We start from the raw sequence: 16,750 nt of genomic DNA, 5'->3' as shown, positions 1-16,750 counted from the left end.
ATACTCTATTTAGGTTAAATGACTCAAATTCCTTGAAAGGAACACTTTAGAAATCTAAAAGCTTGCTCAAGAGAGTTCTCAGTGAATCTGTAGCTGAAATTACAACTTGTATGCTCATGTCTACATGCACCTGAAGTGCCTTCATTTCTGCATTCTTTTGCGCTTCTTTCCTGAGCCCCTCCCGAACCTTTTCCATGGAGTTAACAGCGTTACTTAGAGTCTTGTATGCACCTGCTTTGTATATTTCGCTGTACTGAGTTATTCCGTCCACGTACTCATCTACGGCGTCCTCGAATTCCTTTGCTATGCTTTCAAAGTCACTGTGCGTTTCCTTATTTCTCATCTTCCCGACGATGTCACGAAAAAAGGTTAGTAAATCTGGTTCTATTCTGCATGTTTGCCTTTCTCTAAACTCTACAAGTTGTTTTGTAATGTCGCTATAATCTTTACAATGTTCACTGTGACAGTCCATCACCTTTAAAAGGGTATCGCAAATTTCTCTTGTGTTTGTCAACGATCGTTTATAGTCTTCAGTTAGTTTTCTTACTTGTTCCTCCGCTTCCTTCATTGCCTTGTCTGCCTCTAGAGCACACTCGATTATTTCTGTGGAGAGTCTGAAAGCGCATGATCCAGTATTTAGTTCGGAAAGAAATGTGGCACTGGCCTCTGAATCTCCGTCTTTATCAGCGCTGGCTTGGACAATATCCTTGTTTTCAGAGGCTAAAGTGCCTTTTAGATGAGATGATTCAGTTTCTTTGCATTCACTAGTACGCTCATCTGACCCCTTGGCACTATCTGGCATACCTTCAGCTGATGGATTTACCGCATGTCCATCCTCCTCTGAAGATTCTCCAGAGAGCCCAGCAGCCCGAGCCTCTAGCGGAGGTATTACATCATAGGCGCGGTTTTCTCTGTGATCTACAACATCGTGAGGAGGTTGCTCCGGCACGGCATCTTGACCCTGTTGAACTGCGGGAGGATCCGTTTCTGCGCCTTCTGCTGCAGATCCATCTGAAGGTACAAAGTTCTTAACATCCAAAGAATCGACGAGGCATCTTGTTAATGCAAAAATTATCAGCGTAGGGACTCTCATTGTGAAATAAAAATGTCATTTAGCAACGATGGGGTCACCCATGCTATACCTCACAAGTATTTATGGCTTGCAAGCCTAAAATGGCGATTATCGCTGTAATGAGTCTAGATGTTGGATGACAACAATGTATAGTTGCAGTGTACTCTGCATGCATACCATAAATGTGTATATGGAAGAAATGTTGACTTTGCACATTTATGCAACTAGTTTAAATCCCGTTTCTGGTTTATAAACGATCCCATTGTAGGCACTCGCGATTGATGGTTTTAGAATGTGCACACAGTAAATGAAAACATTTCCAGTGCATGCTTACTCTTGCGGCAAGAGGAGAATTAACCAATGAAGCTGTAAAAACCAGAGACTACGAACTCGTGTTTGTTTTCCTAATTTATATCATACCCAAATTTGATGGGAATTAAATCCTCTAGTTAGTTTCCCTAAAGGCGATTGACTGCATTGTTTGTCGAGTGTAATTTCCTGCATGTGCAATTACTATTGCCAATATCCTTAATACCCATTTTAGGGATTTTAAAGCTAATTTTGGGTGTTAAATTTATAATCTCGTAAAGGTAGAAGGATTTCAAAATTCTTCCAACGCAAATGTTCACTACAATTCCATAAACAGGTACCCCTCATGATGAGACCCATTGACGGGTTCATCGTTATCTCCGGACCACTGACTATAAATCTTGTCCAACTTTTCAACGTACAAAAGTATCGGTTTATCTCCAGAATCCGGAAGGAATATGTAAATCCTAGTTACCCCGGGAATTGGGAAAGTGATACCGGGGAATGACACACCGACAATCTTTCCAACCGTAAATGAGTCCGTGGCAACACTGTGCATGTAGCGAGTATATCCAAGCGGATCCTTCGGATCACGTGTCTGATTTACAGTAACATGCACACATGATGAATCGTAATCTTCTGTTTGCAAGGCATCAAAGATGTATACGCGATTCACCCTGCAGTTGATCTCTGCGAGTGTGTTTGTTATTCTACCGGATACGCGTGGCTCTTTTCTCCAAGTTGGTTCTAGAGATGCTCCTCCAGATGCCAAGCCTAAATAAAACTTTCCAGACGCAGTTTCAAATTCGATGAGGAGGGGTGTTTCCATATTATCGTTCCAGTAATAGGCGGAGACCTGAATACATGGCTCTCTCAATTCCTTAGAGAGCTCCTCTAAGCTTATGGATACTCCACTGTGGGTTAATCCAGAAACTTTGAAGGAGTCCCTGCTTTGAAGTGTGTGCTTAAACTGTGTATAGTCCTCCACCTTTATAGTCTTTACAGCAACAATCGCTCCAGCGATCTCATAAGAGTCTCTTTCCGCCATATTTAGAACAAAAGAAGGTGCCCTGTCACGTGCAAGGGTCTCCAGTGTATCCCTTAGATCGGCGGCGTCAATGTCATCCCACCGAGTTCCCTCAACATGTCTAAAGTAGGACACTTCTGCTCCTCTTGTCACCTCAACAAGTATAGGATCATTACCCCAAAAGTAAAAGGATACATTAGAAACTGGAGTATCTGGTATGTCTAGACCAGAAAATGGTTTTACGCCCTGGGAAATAGAAGTCAACCAGAACGCTCCACCAGCGGAATGAGTAACCTTTTCAAATGAACCGTAAAAATCAGTGGTGACTTCTATGTCAACGCTACATGATCCAAAAGTGCTTTTGTATCCATCTTTCATTGATGCATTTATATTAACCTGCTTATGGAGCGAGCAGTTTAGAGTATCCAGTCTGGCCTTTAGTTCCCTATCCGTGAGTTTTACCTCCTTTTGGACCAGTGACCATCTTGTTTCCAAATTCTCAACGTAAACTGTGCTGTATGTATACAATATCGATCTTTTGAGCCTCTTCTCAGCCACAACATTGAGCACTACCATAACTGGCATTATCAAATTAACGTCCTTTCCCCAGTAGTAAACAACCGCTGTCTTCACATCTTCAACTGCAATATTAATAGGAAGAGGCATGGCGTGAAGTATACCAGAAACACCAAATTTCTTCTGTGGTTTATGTGAATATCCAAAATAGCCATCTGGTGCTGGTTCCCTCTTTACTTCCACATTCAAATGACATGTATATATCCCTGAATAATTCTCCGTCTTTGTCGTATCGATCTTCATAAAATTCTCAAGGCACTTTGCATCTTGAAGAATGAAGGCTGATTTGTTCTTCTCATCTAGTTTACCGTTTTTTGTCGCTTCATTCACCAGTTGCAACATTCTAGTGACTGGACTATATGAAACAGATGCAAATTGAATCCAGGATGGCATTACTGGAGTCATGGACGGTGGGAATCCCTGCACCTCATCGCTCAGTTCCCTCCATTCAGATGTCAATTCAGTCTTGAAATAACAATAGGCTCTATCTGGAGAGAATTTAAGAATCTTTATCATAACAGGATCCTCGAAGTCTCCCTTGAAATAGACATATACAGAATACACGGTTTGCGAAGTTGGAGGTTCGAAGTTCAAAAGTGGCCTGCCTCCTGACGTTACTGCAGCAACCGTAAACTGGCTTGGACCCTTGGTTCTGCTAGTCTGAAGTAAGTGTTCACATGCAGTTAGTGGTCCTCCAGTCGAGATTCTCCTTACCAAAACTTTATGCGGTCCATATCTAGTGTTGTTTGCAGTTTGGTCGATTTGGATTGTTACCCTGTTTGAGAGAATGGCCTAAATGTTTGTGTATAGATGTATTGTTGAGGTTACTGTGGATATATTCTGTAGCCGAGCGATTGTGTAAAGGCTATGTATTCGGCTCGTGGAGTATTCAGAATGCTAGTGGACCTTTGATGTGCATAATTCCTGGTGAAAATGGGAGAATGTTTTAGAATGCAGCTTTTAGTGGTGTCTATAGTATAACAGGTTCCTTTCCATGTGGTAACACTAGTACCTGTCCAAGATGTTCCTATAGTTCCAGTGACAATTCCAGCTTTAGCCCCTCAGAGTATCTCTAACTCCATAGCATTATTCCATTAAAGTAACCACAGGTATCCATGGATATCCCTTATATTTCGTATAGAACTTATGACCTGCAAAACAAGCCAAGGCAGAAGTTGTAAGAATCCCTGTAGTTACAGAGATGGTAGTCTTAATATCTTGAGGATTAGAACCAGAACCACCACCAAGTCCGGGAGAGCCAGGACCAGAAGTTTCAGAATATTGAAGAGGAGGAGAAAGAGTTTCAGGTTGAAGTTGAGCAGGAGGTTTAGTGGGTCTAACCTGAGCATCTTATACTTGCGACTGTGGTTCTCCATCTTGCTCTCCTCCAGCCTCTTTAGGTGTTTTTCTTTGTTCGATATCTCCAGTAGAAGTAGAATCAGCATGTTCTTGATGGTCTGGAGGAATAGAATAGCCTTTAGGAGCATGTCCAGCAAAAGGGTCTTCTAATCCAGGAGGAGTAGAAACAGTTTTTGGAGGGTAGGATACGTCGATTGGAACAATAACTTCAGCTTTCTCATTAATTTCAACGGTAGTAACAGGAGGATCCGTCTCATCAATTTCAAAAGCAGGGCTATATCCATGTAGATTCGGTTCCACAGTATTATAATATTCCTCAACAAAATTTCCATACATATTATGTTTTATAGTGTTACCATGTTCCTCAATGTAAGTCTCCGAATAAGTTACCGATGGAGTAGGAGGAATTGGAGGTGGTGGAGATAAAGGTCCAGGATAAGAATCCCCTCGGGTAGTAGATTTAGCTTCTCTACTGGCATGTCCACCAATACCTCTAGAACCATTTTCACTCTCTCTTTCCTCAGAAGATTCAGCTTGAGATCTTAGTTTTTCAGCAAAAGGAGGAGTTTCAGGTTCTTTTTCACCAATATCTTTAGATCCTTTGCTAGTAAGAAGAGCGTCTGAAAACGCAAGAGCTGCGCCTAACCCAAATGTACCAAGTGCAGCTGAATCATCTAGTAGAGAAACTATATCTCCTACAGCCTTTTCCAATAGTTTTTCAATAGTGCATTCTTTAGCTGTAGCTCTAACTTTAGCAACCGGAGGAGGTTGCGCTTTAGCCTTATTTAGTTTCTGTTTCTGCTCATCCGAACAACCAAGTTCTAATCCACTCTTAATACCTTCCAGAGCAGTTTTAAGGGTATCATCCTTAGAAACTTCATGTGGATCCCTACCTTTAAGCTCAGTATTCTCTTCCCATCTATTAGCACCATTATCTTTCTTTGCCCTACTATACCACTTATGAGTCTTTCCATCATCACTACTCTTAACATAGACCAGGAGAGGTTGATTACACTCTGTAAGGAAGACCACCACTTCCGTAACATCAAATATTGGAAAGGGTACCTTGGGACCACCTTTGAAATCAGTGACGGTAAAATTCTTATTATCTCCTTCCCCGCCATAGGTGTGCTTCTTGGCAGTATAGTTTTTTAAGCTAGATATAGGGTAATTAGTAACTTCTATAGTCTGAGGACATCCTCCCCTCTTAGAGCTTCTCTCTTCGCAATACTTGTTAGCATATGGTCCTTTCTCAGAGATGTTTATATCTACAGGTCTGAAAAGTCTGCACTTTTGTTCATGAAGAGTGTCTGCAGATACAGGTTCTCCTGGTTCATGATCACCTATCGTAGTCCACTCTCTGTTGTATGGTTTCCCATCATTGCCAAGAGAAACTGGCATGGTACCAAAGACACCAACCTCCATAAGTAGGGGTCTCTTATGCTCCCTATCTTGGTCCCAGTAGTAGACGAAGAGGTTATGAATGTGCTCGCTAAGTGGAATGAGCTTGTATTCGTTGGTACTTTCTCCATTGTCATCTTCAGGGTCTCTATATTTAAGAATAGCATTGTTATACTTAACAGAGTCCGGTTTAGTTTTGTACTCATGCTTGTATTTAGTATATCCATTAGCAAAACTTTCCCTATAAACAGTGACTTTAGTATCTTCACTGTGGCAAACAGGACAACGGTAATTACTACCCTTAAAAATATCGACAGAATAAAGATTATGGAGTTGACAAGTTAGATGATCTAACCTCCCTTTAAATGCTGGAGTTGGCTTACCGTCACCGTAAAGTGGTTCTTCACCTGGTATCGCATTCCATATAGTATTTGAAGGATCTCCCTTGTTTTCATACCAGTGGTATGTATTGGTTTCGTATTCCCTAAATCTCAATGCTAAAGGTCTCTCTATTTCCTCATCATCGCTATCATATGTTGCACTGTAGTATACGGATAACTCATTTATCCTGCGGTTACCGATAAGTTTAGATCCGTCTGCATCAATAAGATCGCTTTCACCATATCTTAGGCTATGGATATTTATACCATTCCTCTTACGCCTACATACTCTATATTTTGGATCCTCAGGGGGATTGTATACATTAGTTAGAGAAACATTATAGTGGCGGTGATGTTTTGGGCATTCTTCAGTCCCGTGACCACTGTTTTCTCCTTTTGGACACTTCTTATGTATGTATATAGTAGTAGGCATTCATAATTCTACCTTACTTCAAATTATGTCATAGCACCGTATAGTCATTCCTCCATATACCATTCATTCATCCTCCCTCACAAGTAGCTCACTGTCAGAGAGACTATCCAAAGAACCTTGTGAATACACAAGCTCCTATACTGTATACACTCTCCATCGTTCTTCCACAGTAACCCATTATATATCTCTCCCTCTATGTCTATAGACAACCACATCCCGTGCATGCTAGGACAAAGGCCATTATCCAGTGCAAATTTCCTCTTCTACACACAAAACATCCTCCATGTCCATTCCAATCATCCAAAAAGGGTAACCATAGGAACTCCCCAGTGTACCCGAGGCTAAGCTTCTAGGTACCTCTCCATCATTTTCCCCTGTACCACATTCTTCTAGGTACCCGTCCCTTATGCAGCTCAAAGTCCAACGGCCTCTAAATCTCCATTGTTCATCAACACATTTGCCTCTACAGTGTCAAATCTGTTGTAAATGTTCACTATTTAGCGTTTTCCGCTCTAGATTCCACGTTTCGTCTAGCGAGCGCCTTGCGGCACCGCTGGACAAGGCAAAACGTACCTGGATCGCCAAATACACGATGGCAAGACTGTATTTCAGATGCATCATTTAGTTTCACAAAAACGCCGGAAATTTCCCCTGAAGTGGCGACTTTTGGACGGAAAAGACCACTTTCAGGATGCACGCCCAGAATCTCGTGTAAAGGGGTGCTCTCGGATTTCGCCCGCCAAATCGCCGGATTGTCCACTAAATGAGCATCTTTTAGGTCTAAGGATGGCAGCAGTCTGCTTCCCTGGGTCCAGGACCAAAGGCTGGCTGACCCGAGGGAAGATTGGCCTCTGTCTGGAGATGGCAGTAGACGGACTTTCCAGTACTACCGGAGGTAGTAATACCCACCGATGTCGGAGACTAGGTGGTTACTCCGACTGTACTTTAGTATAGGAGCCTGAGCGACTAACAGGAGCCTAAGGAAGAGTAGGATTAAGGTCATTACTGGAGTAAAACGGAAGGAAGAATGACCTACCGACGTCAGAGACTAGGTAGTAGATCACTATGGAATGAGTGTAACGAGTGGAAGAGTGATGGAGACTCTATTAGCCTAGTGAGTAGAAGAGAAGTGGCGAACCCAGTGAATTGTCCGATCATATTCTTTAGTCAGAGGGAGGATGAGTGACTAACATGAGCTCAATGAAGGACATACGACTAAATGAGCCTAAATTATCACCATAGAGACGAGAATGGAGTGTATGGAAGAGTAGGAGTATTCACTGCACGCACGACTAAGAGAAGTTTTGCGGGGAGTGTTGTGAAACTGGGAGTGTCTAGAGGTGAATAGTGGGTTCTTCATTCATCTACTCCCCGCATAAAGCGTGCAATTCGGATACGCAAAACGTATAGAATCTTGAGAGAAGGGGTGTATAGACATGAAAGACAAGTATGCATAGGAATTACTGATAATACCAATTGCCTATTGGCAAATTATACCACGCGTAAATGGGTGAAATTAATGGGAATATTACTGGGTTAAACCTTGAGTTAATCCATCCTGTTGTCAAAACCGCTCTTATCTACATTGCTCATGCTCCATTTAGTTTCTCAAAGAATTGACCCTGAGATTTGTTACCACTGTAAACTCCCAGAGAATGACTCCAGAGTCCATAACTGAGGATATATGAAAGGCACCCTTTGGCCTTAATCCTCTGTAACTTACTCCACAAGCTCTAACTTTGACTTTCTGGCTTAGAAATATCTAGAGTACTACCATCCTTTTCAACTGAGTATCTAGATATTCTTCACTAGAAGACTGACTAGCGGTAGATCCATCATTGGGGACTTTTTTATAGACCTTAGGCTCAGTGGATTCAGGACTATGAAGTCATACGGGTTTATCAACAGGTTCATACTTCTCCTTTAGCTTCTTGAGTCTAGTTTTATGAGTACCTTCTCTGCCATTCTTCCACTTCTTACCATTATGGTATCTATAGATCACTGAGTCCTTGGTCTTTATAACGGCAAGAGTAGGCTTTTCTCCATCCAGATACAAGATAGCAGAGGAAAATGGACTCCATCTATCTTCCCAAACTTTATCTTCTCCATAAGTAAGTTTAGTAACTTTGGTATCAAGTTTTGCCTTTAGATTTAGAACTTTAACATTATCCTCCTCTGCCTCCTCTAGATTAAAGAGGGTAGAGTCTACCTTGGATTTGAAATCAGCTATGGAAGTGGGCTCTTTTGGCTGACCAGTAGGAGCTCCTGTTGCTTCCCATCTTGCTCTTGCTGAGACACCACCCTGGAGATTTGTAGCTGGCTTTTGTTCCTGCCTACCTTCAGGAGTTGTCTCTGGTTTATTCTCCTGTTGATCAACATGAACTACTCCTTTATGAGCTGAATCCTGTGGAACCACCTTTGGCTGTTCGACAGGTTGAACGGGTTTAGGAGTATCTTTTGGAGATGTACCCTGGAGATGCTTTTTAGACTCTCCAGTAGGTTGATTATTCACTCCACTCTTTAGATCCTCTAATTTACTCTTATACTCTTCCTTCTTGATGGATGTCCAACCATTAACAGTCTTCTCAAAGCACAGATCATTAGAAATTTTAGGAGCGATTAAAAGTAGTGAAGAGTCTTCTCTGGATGATACACTAGCGAATAGAAATTTGTCCTTTTCGGAGACAGTCCATAACTCCTTACCAGCATCCACAACTGATGTAATCTTAACATTCTTCTTTGGGGAGTATATGTTGTAGTCTAACCCAGACACGTTGCCTTTTTTCAAGTCTATCTGGGAGTCATCATGATGTGAAAGGTCCAGTGTCTCAGTAGCAGAAGTTTCAGATGGTGTCACCTCAGGTTCCTCATCAGGATGTAAATGGGATCCAGTAGACTGTAAAGGCTCAGACTCCTGAAGCTCACTCACCTCTGTAGTTTGCTGATCTACGGGGTCACTTGAAGAAACGGTAGTCTGTTCAGTATCTTCAGTTGGTGATGGTTCTGCAGCGGTACTTGGAGAACTTTCATAATGTATATCTCCAGATTCTTGAGGATCCGCAACTGGTCCAGCTGCATTATCACCAGACTGCTGGTCAGGCTCCTCTTTATCCACTTCCTTAGGTTGCGATTCACCGGACTCTTCCTCATCGTCTGGAGTACCTCCTTCCACCTTGTTTTCACTCGCATCTTCACCATCTTGAAATTCTGTAAGGACAGGTACCAAGTTTGACTCTTCTACCTTAGTTTCTGGGAAGGCCTGATCAAACTCTCCTGGTTCCTCCTCTTGAGAGGTAACTGGTTCAGACTCGGAAGGTCCTACATCTCCAGATTCTTCTTCTGGTCCCTTCTCAGGTTGAACATCTTCAGGAGATTCCGCAGGAGGAGCAACTTCTGGCTGTACTTCTTCTACAGGAGTCTCCGGTAGATTAGGGTCACCTTGTTCAGTACGTCTTGGTGCAGACTCATCCCCAGTATGATCTTCAAGTTGGGTATTATCTTGCTCAAGTTTTCCAACATTCACAGGATCGTTTGATGTAACTGTCGAATCAGTATCCTCCGCTTCATCTGATGGTAACGACTCATTCTCAACCTTTCTGGTATCTAAAGAGTCTGTAGATTCTTGAGACGGTCCATCTACCATGGCTTGAAACTTCCTATGAAACTCATCTTCAGTCATGCTCTTCCATTCTCCGTCAGAAAATTCAAAGAATGCATCATCCGTTTTATCATTTTTCTTCTTGGTTATAGAGAGGATTCTTTGTTCATCCTTGGTGTAAACGTCACAGGATAAGCATCTCTCATTTGTACTTTCAGAGGCTTTCCATAGAGACTCATCACCGTCCATTACCTCAGTAGCATAATAACCTGGTTTTGGAGAATATGAACGAGTAGGAACTCCGAGGAAATTTACACTAAAGATTCTGCATTTTTTGGTGTCTTCATCCTTCTGCAAGTCTATAACAAAGTCCCCCTTGTGTTCCGTGGCAACCTTAAGCGAGTTTATCTTTGTGCTGATATCATCCTTGAATTCTGACCATCCGTAGACCCTACCTGTTGTATAGTTCATGCATGTTACACCTGAGGAATCCCTCTTCCAAACTCTAACAAAGCCAGGCTTACCGTCCTTATTAAGATAGACTTTAGCGTATTCAAGGGTCTCTCCGGCTTTACCTGTCCATATTGTAGACCTGGACTCTAACAATTTAGTCACTGTCACATCCTCTTGTGGAAGGACCAGTTTAATATGGTTGTCATCATGGTAGTATTCGAAGGACTGATAGATTGAGTCGTCAGGTTTTGTTAACTTCAAAGTTGCTGATCCACTAGTTTGATCCAAGGAAAGAGTTGATGCTGTACTAGTTGTAGAGATTGTGCTCGCTGTAGAATCTCTACGGTTTTGTCTCCTGGAACTGATTGATGTTCTGCTTCCTCTGAGCTCAGGAGAACCAAGGCTATGAGATTCCTTTTCAGGTTTCAGATCTTCAGATTTAGCCTCATCAGTAGTAGTAACATCTTCCTCTATAGGAGTCTTAGATTCTTCTACAGGTTTCTGAAGTGTCACTTCCTCCGATTGAGTTTCATTAGGTTCATTACTTACTGATTCCCGGGACTCTTCTGGCGCGGAGTTACTTGTTTTTTCAGTATCTTTGGGTGTGTCTTGTTCACTTACATTTTCTTCAGTTGGTGATTTCTCTACAGGATCACTTGTAGAAACTGTGGTATGCTCAACTACTTTCGGTTTGGCATCTACCGGAGTAGTCCCCGATGATTGTTGTTCATGATTACCTTCATCAAGTTTTTCCAGGGGTTTTACCGTATTTAGTAAATCATGAATGTCTGCCACTTTTTCTAGAGCTTCTTTAACAACCTTCCCCTGACTCTCCACAGAGGGTGGCTCGAACTTTGCACCTTTATCAAGATCTTCCAGTGCTTTTTTTAGAGCTTGTAATACAGCATCAGACCCGGATACTTTACCTAAGGTCTTTTGTGCAGTCTCAAAAGCCTTTCTAGCGTCTTCTACCTCCTTCCCTTTAGAACTTTGTATTTCTGTACAAGCTTTGGTATACTCTTCAAGTGCATTTTCAGCACCCTTTAGAGTCGATTGAGCATCTTCCAGAAGCTTTTGGGTCTTTGCAACTTCACCATCAAATCTGGCAATTATGTCATCTAAACTTTCACAACTACAGAGCCTTAAAACATAGGCTACACAAAGTATTACAAGAATCTTCATGTCTAACAAGATGAATAATAAAGTAGACAGACATTTTCAGCTCTTCTTCATGTGGTGTAACATGTGAATATGCATAATATTTAGACAAACTGGAGGGGAATTGTCATTATTTTAACAAGAATAGGACTGTATAAATATTTTTATTATCTTGTCGTATTCTTGTCATTGTATGGTTGCTATTCCTTCCGCTCCAGCATGAGACAGATGAAGAATAGTTGCCATCATGAAGACAAATCATTCTTCAAGGAGCATTATGATCATGAAAGAAGAAAGAGTGAGAGTCTATTAGAGTGATACCGTTGACAGCGGTACACGGACTCGCTGAAGCTAGGCAGACTGAGACAGCACTTTTCAGACTTTAGAACATTTAATGATTCCATAAAAGAAAATTAGCCATAGTTTTCTCTATCAGATTGGAGTTTATTGTCGCATAATAGAGTATATCTACTAGGGTCAAGAACTTTGCCACCTTTAAGATCAGAGAGCAGTTTACCTAGTCCAGTACTAGTGTCTTTTCCAGGTTCTATTTGTTTGGCATATGCTTGTATCCATCTTTTTAGGCATGCTTGTACCAGAAAGAAGCTCATTTACCTGATATGTCGTTTGTTTCATGGAAAATCCGCATCACTATGGAATGTACCTATCTATGGACTTTACAATCCTCTTACGTAACATTGCAGCTTTATAGATCGACAGCTATAAGATCTCGAGGAAGACATCTGCATGTAGAGGGGTTTCGCCACTAAATAGCATATATAGATCAAAGGATCGATGGAAAGTCTGAATAGAACATAATAAGCACAAAACAACTTGAGGAAAATAAGAATAGATATCTCCTTTACAGGACGGAAACAACTGTATTTACGTCATGAATCGTTGCGATAATTAACATTGCAGTTTATTGACTGTAATAATCTTTGACTCTATGGAGATCCTGAAAAATCCCAAACTAGAGCCGTAAGTAGCGATAGTACATTTATGCATTGTAAATGTTCTGGGCTGCACTCTGCTCTTGGACACGTTCCTTGCCTATTGCTATAGAGAGTTCGCTGGCAATAATCATGGGAACTTCATTCCATTCTCCATTTTCCTTCAAGAGAGCTTGATAGCGGTACTCTTTGCCCTTTCCAAAACCCATTACCAGGAGAGTCCTCGTTGAACTTGACTCTATGAATGCGTGAGTACACCTCCAGCCCTCTGAAGACTCCCAAAGAACATCATCGTCATCTACAATTTCATCGACAAAATATCCACTGTGCACATCAATTAGTCCAGATTCTAGACTCTCTACATAGAACCAATCTGGGTTTAGATTCGAGACATCCATAGTAACTGGTATTTTTTGAGCATGATTATACTCTTCTTCCTCTTCATTCACAGCGTTGGAAGAAGAATAACTACCAGAGGTTGCGCAATAACACAACTGTACAGTCACGAGCATTGAAATAAGGACAACAGAATTCATTTTTACTTTAATTTTTGATAAATGGATTCAGAATGTGCGTTTGTTAGAGAGTAATTCCTTATCCAACTTTATGGTTATTCTTTAGCCGTGCATGCAGACTCCATTGTACTCTTCCGTACAAATGGGGACAGATATACCCAAAGGGCGAACGGTATGCCGTTTACAAAGAAAAATTAGTGAGCCGTATTTACATTGGACAGTTGTGTTAATGGGGGGTGTTATGTAAACTGCCTCTACCTTTCCATCCTCATGTTTACGCTTATCCGGGGTGGCCGGTGCAAAAGTATCAATATAATGCATTCCAGAAATGTTCCTCGTTATTTGGACCCGGTTACGTAGTCAATCCATCATAATTTCCGTGAGAATAGCTGGATAAATTATTCTTGGAAGCATGGCTTCTACTTTTGGAGAGAAGACGTGGAACGGTAATGAACTTTGCATGACAGATATTTCTTCGAATATGCATCATTACTGCTCTCTATCTATTTCAAAGGCAAGAGTATCGACATTAATCATGGGAATTTCCTTCCATCTTTCTCCCTGTTGCTTCAATAATGCTTTATAAAACCCCCTTTTGGCCCTTTCCACTCCAATCACAACAAGTTTTCTCATTTCACTGCAATGGAAAAAGGCGTGTGTACATTCCCAACCATTTACAGATTCCCAAAGAGTATCATTGCCACAAACTACTTTTAGAACAAAACAGTCTGGTTTCGGATCAATGAGTCCGGATCTCAGGTTTTTTGCTTCAAACCAGTATGGATCCAGGTTCAATACATCCATAGTAACCGGTGTCCGTGGATATAGACATGTTCCTGGTTCTTCCAAACGTAGTGGAGCTTGTTCTTTAACTTTTTGCTCCACGTTTTTTCTAGTAACAGGGTCCTGTCCAGGGTTTATACAGGAACATGATTTCAGAATTACAAAGATGGAAAGAAGTGTAGACATCTTCATACTCTCACTCTTTTAATGGTCGGTATCTTTGTATCATATAGTGTAGCCTAACGTTTGCGTTTCTCAAAGACAGTTGTGCATGCTCACCCCATCCATAACCTACGGAACTCTCGAGAAACGAACAGATGGTAAAGGAATACGGTGAACTAGTTGTTAATAAAAGGTACAAGCACACATTTGCCGCATTTATGGTCATATATAGCTTGTTATATACTATACTCTAGCAAAATCATGTAGAATGTATAATGGAGTATTATAAATTAACTACTAAATTATCCATAGGATTTAGATTACCAGTATTTACAAGCGTCGAATATTAACTTTTTATTTTAGAGGGATGGTCTCCAAACTTTACCATTTAGACTCTTTGACCATGATGAATAAATTGAAACTTGACTCCAATAGACTCACTGTTAAGCAAGGAGCCATGTGAGAAAATCGCCTAGCTTAAACAAAAAGAAAGGGGAAGATGGTGTAGGAGAATAGCAGCTGCTAGGAGGTCCGAAGATCCCTAAAACCTACAGGAAACTGTAGTGTCTACAAGGGTAGGAACTAATAACGCACATATAAACCAACACCTACACCTAGGGCAGATTAATTAGTAGTTTAGGTTAAGGATGGAAACACACAAACATACTACCTGAGGTATGAGGATGAAGAACTAGGCGGACATAACCCAAAGGTCTGGAGAAAGAAACCGTATGATGAAAGAGGAAGATCCTTACAAGATTTGTTAGATGATAGGAATCTAGGCAGGAATAATGTCTTTCCCATAGATCTTGATCAGCCTGAGAAGAATCTGGAAATTGACTCTGATATTGCAAAAAATGTATATGTGGAACTTGTTCAGAGTGGTAAGGAAATCGCTGGAAGTGAATATACTGTTACTGAATACAAGCTTAATGGTGATGGAACTACCAGATTTTCGAGGGTTATGCTTGATAAAGATAGGGTAAAGGGTATGGTTATTCCGAATGATGCAATTGCTAATGTCCGACTATACTCGTCGCCAATTAACAACAGTAAAGTACCCATTATGCTTGAATTTGTTGGTAATACTGGAGGAGACTCTAAATGGTTCCATAATCAGAACAAAGGTACAGGTACTCAATGGGGAGAAGATGCTGGGTCCAGTGAATTTTATCTCAAAGGCTCTAAAGATAATTCCATATCCACCCTCACAGAGAAGTTTACTAAGAAGTTAGACGGGCTAGTTTGTGAATACCATAATGGTGTAACCATTGATTTATCACATAGTATATCTACATCAGGGGGAAGCTACTGTTGTGATCAACATAAAGGTAAGGGTGGTATGGTAACTGTAGAGGCAATAGAAATTAAAAATGAATCCAGCTCAAGTCATACCACAGTGTATAAGCATTCCGTTAAAGCAGGACAGAGTGTAGCTGGTATTAAATTTTATCAAGATGATAACACCTCTAATAGAAGGAAAGTATCTGCTAGATCATTTAAATTTCCAATGGAGGGTCCAGTGGACATTTATACCTTTTATTCCAGCAATAACCCGGCGCTCATATATATACATGGTACCGGGGATAAATCTGTCAAGGGTTGGTTTGGGAGAGATGGTTTTGGTGATAACAGGCCGTGGAAAAAAACGTCTCACAGTCTCAGGAGAATTAAGAAGACTGACATAGATCAGAACGAACTCACCTGTACTAAGTGGACTGCGCTTAGAGATATACTGAAGGAACGTGATGTCACTAATTTATCAATCTGTAATCGGCCTACAGATCTACAACGTTCTGAAGAAAGTCCTTCTGGAGGAATAGGACAAGAACAAGCTGATGATGAAGATGAACAATCTGATCCTGAAGAATCACCTCAAGGACTAGGTGTTGATAGTCCTCCTGGACCTAAAGGGCCTAATCGTAATGAAGGAGATGCTGGAGGCGCTGCTCTTCGTGGTACTGATGGTGCTCAAGTTGGTACTTCTCCTGAACCTACTACTCCTGGTCCTGGATCTCCTGCTTCTATTCCTACTTCTCAACCAGCTGCTCCTCCCTCTGCTGCTAAAGCTGCTAAAGTTACTACTGGAGAATCTGTACCTACTGTACCTGATGGTGAAGCTGCTTCTTCCTCTGCTCCTGAAACTACTCCTTCCGACGGTGGTGGAGCTAATGCTCAACCTCTTGGTCTTGAGCGAACTACTATCCATCCAGCCAGAGGGACCAATTTGGACTTTACGTTATCCAGTTCTCAGCCAACCAATACCCAAATTATTCTGTGGTAAAACTCTTGGGGAAATGTCCATGTTTTGAGATGAGTCTGGTGACCAGGGAAGAGTAGATGAGACAATGGGGATGGAATCCATTCCCTGGTACTCACATCCTTGATTTGAGAGATGTAACTGACATATCCTTGATATCGTTAGTCATTGTACTATAATGTGAATAGATTTGTACATTAATCGCACATCCGGTTCTGTATATGCTGTCTGGTGGCACATAGACAAGGCAGTATGGAGGTCCTAAGATTCAATGATGATACATAGACACAGGTGAATGTTCTCCAAACTTC

The 16,750-nt window shown here is 41.3% G+C and overlaps 7 protein-coding genes across 7 annotated transcripts; 1 reads left to right on the top strand and 6 right to left on the bottom strand.

Annotated features, from left to right (window-relative positions):
* Positions 1-46: 46 nt before the first annotated feature.
* On the bottom strand, positions 47-1,093 carry BEWA_037090 (hypothetical protein; the record flags this gene model as incomplete). The annotated part of the gene is made up of 1 exon (XM_004833068.1): positions 47-1,093. The coding sequence occupies one exon, from the start codon at positions 1,091-1,093 to the stop codon at positions 47-49; it is 1,047 nt and encodes a 348-aa protein (XP_004833125.1).
* A 607-nt stretch (positions 1,094-1,700) lies between these two features.
* Positions 1,701-3,326, bottom strand: BEWA_037080 (hypothetical protein; the record flags this gene model as incomplete). The annotated part of the gene is made up of 1 exon (XM_004833067.1): positions 1,701-3,326. One exon carries the CDS (start codon positions 3,324-3,326, stop codon positions 1,701-1,703), a length of 1,626 nt encoding a protein of 541 aa, XP_004833124.1.
* Positions 3,327-4,334: 1,008 nt separating this feature from the next.
* Positions 4,335-6,557, bottom strand: BEWA_037070 (hypothetical protein; the record flags this gene model as incomplete). The annotated part of the gene is made up of 1 exon (XM_004833066.1): positions 4,335-6,557. The coding sequence occupies one exon, from the start codon at positions 6,555-6,557 to the stop codon at positions 4,335-4,337; it is 2,223 nt and encodes a 740-aa protein (XP_004833123.1).
* Positions 6,558-8,445: 1,888 nt separating this feature from the next.
* On the bottom strand, positions 8,446-11,814 carry BEWA_037060 (hypothetical protein; the record flags this gene model as incomplete). Its single annotated transcript, XM_004833065.1, has 1 exon — positions 8,446-11,814. The coding sequence occupies exon 1, from the start codon at positions 11,788-11,790 to the stop codon at positions 8,446-8,448; it is 3,345 nt and encodes a 1,114-aa protein (XP_004833122.1). The 5' UTR covers positions 11,791-11,814.
* Positions 11,815-12,766: 952 nt separating this feature from the next.
* On the bottom strand, positions 12,767-13,255 carry BEWA_037050 (signal peptide containing protein; the record flags this gene model as incomplete). The annotated part of the gene is made up of 1 exon (XM_004833064.1): positions 12,767-13,255. The coding sequence occupies one exon, from the start codon at positions 13,253-13,255 to the stop codon at positions 12,767-12,769; it is 489 nt and encodes a 162-aa protein (XP_004833121.1).
* Positions 13,256-13,723: 468 nt separating this feature from the next.
* Positions 13,724-14,203, bottom strand: BEWA_037040 (signal peptide containing protein; the record flags this gene model as incomplete). The annotated part of the gene is made up of 1 exon (XM_004833063.1): positions 13,724-14,203. The coding sequence occupies one exon, from the start codon at positions 14,201-14,203 to the stop codon at positions 13,724-13,726; it is 480 nt and encodes a 159-aa protein (XP_004833120.1).
* A 251-nt stretch (positions 14,204-14,454) lies between these two features.
* BEWA_037030 (hypothetical protein) lies at positions 14,455-16,463 on the top strand (the record flags this gene model as incomplete). Its single annotated transcript, XM_004833062.1, has 3 exons — positions 14,455-14,505; positions 14,734-14,754; positions 14,820-16,463. 3 exons carry the CDS (start codon positions 14,455-14,457, stop codon positions 16,461-16,463), a joined length of 1,716 nt encoding a protein of 571 aa, XP_004833119.1.
* Between the last annotated feature and the right edge of the window lie 287 nt (positions 16,464-16,750).

The sequence above is a fragment of the Theileria equi genome (assembly GCF_000342415.1).
Source record: "Theileria equi strain WA chromosome 2 map unlocalized gcontig_1105316255037, whole genome shotgun sequence".
Lineage (NCBI taxonomy): Eukaryota > Apicomplexa > Aconoidasida > Piroplasmida > Theileriidae > Theileria > Theileria equi.
Note: the sequence above shows the minus strand (reverse complement) of the source record. Positions and strands in the feature narration are given on the sequence as shown.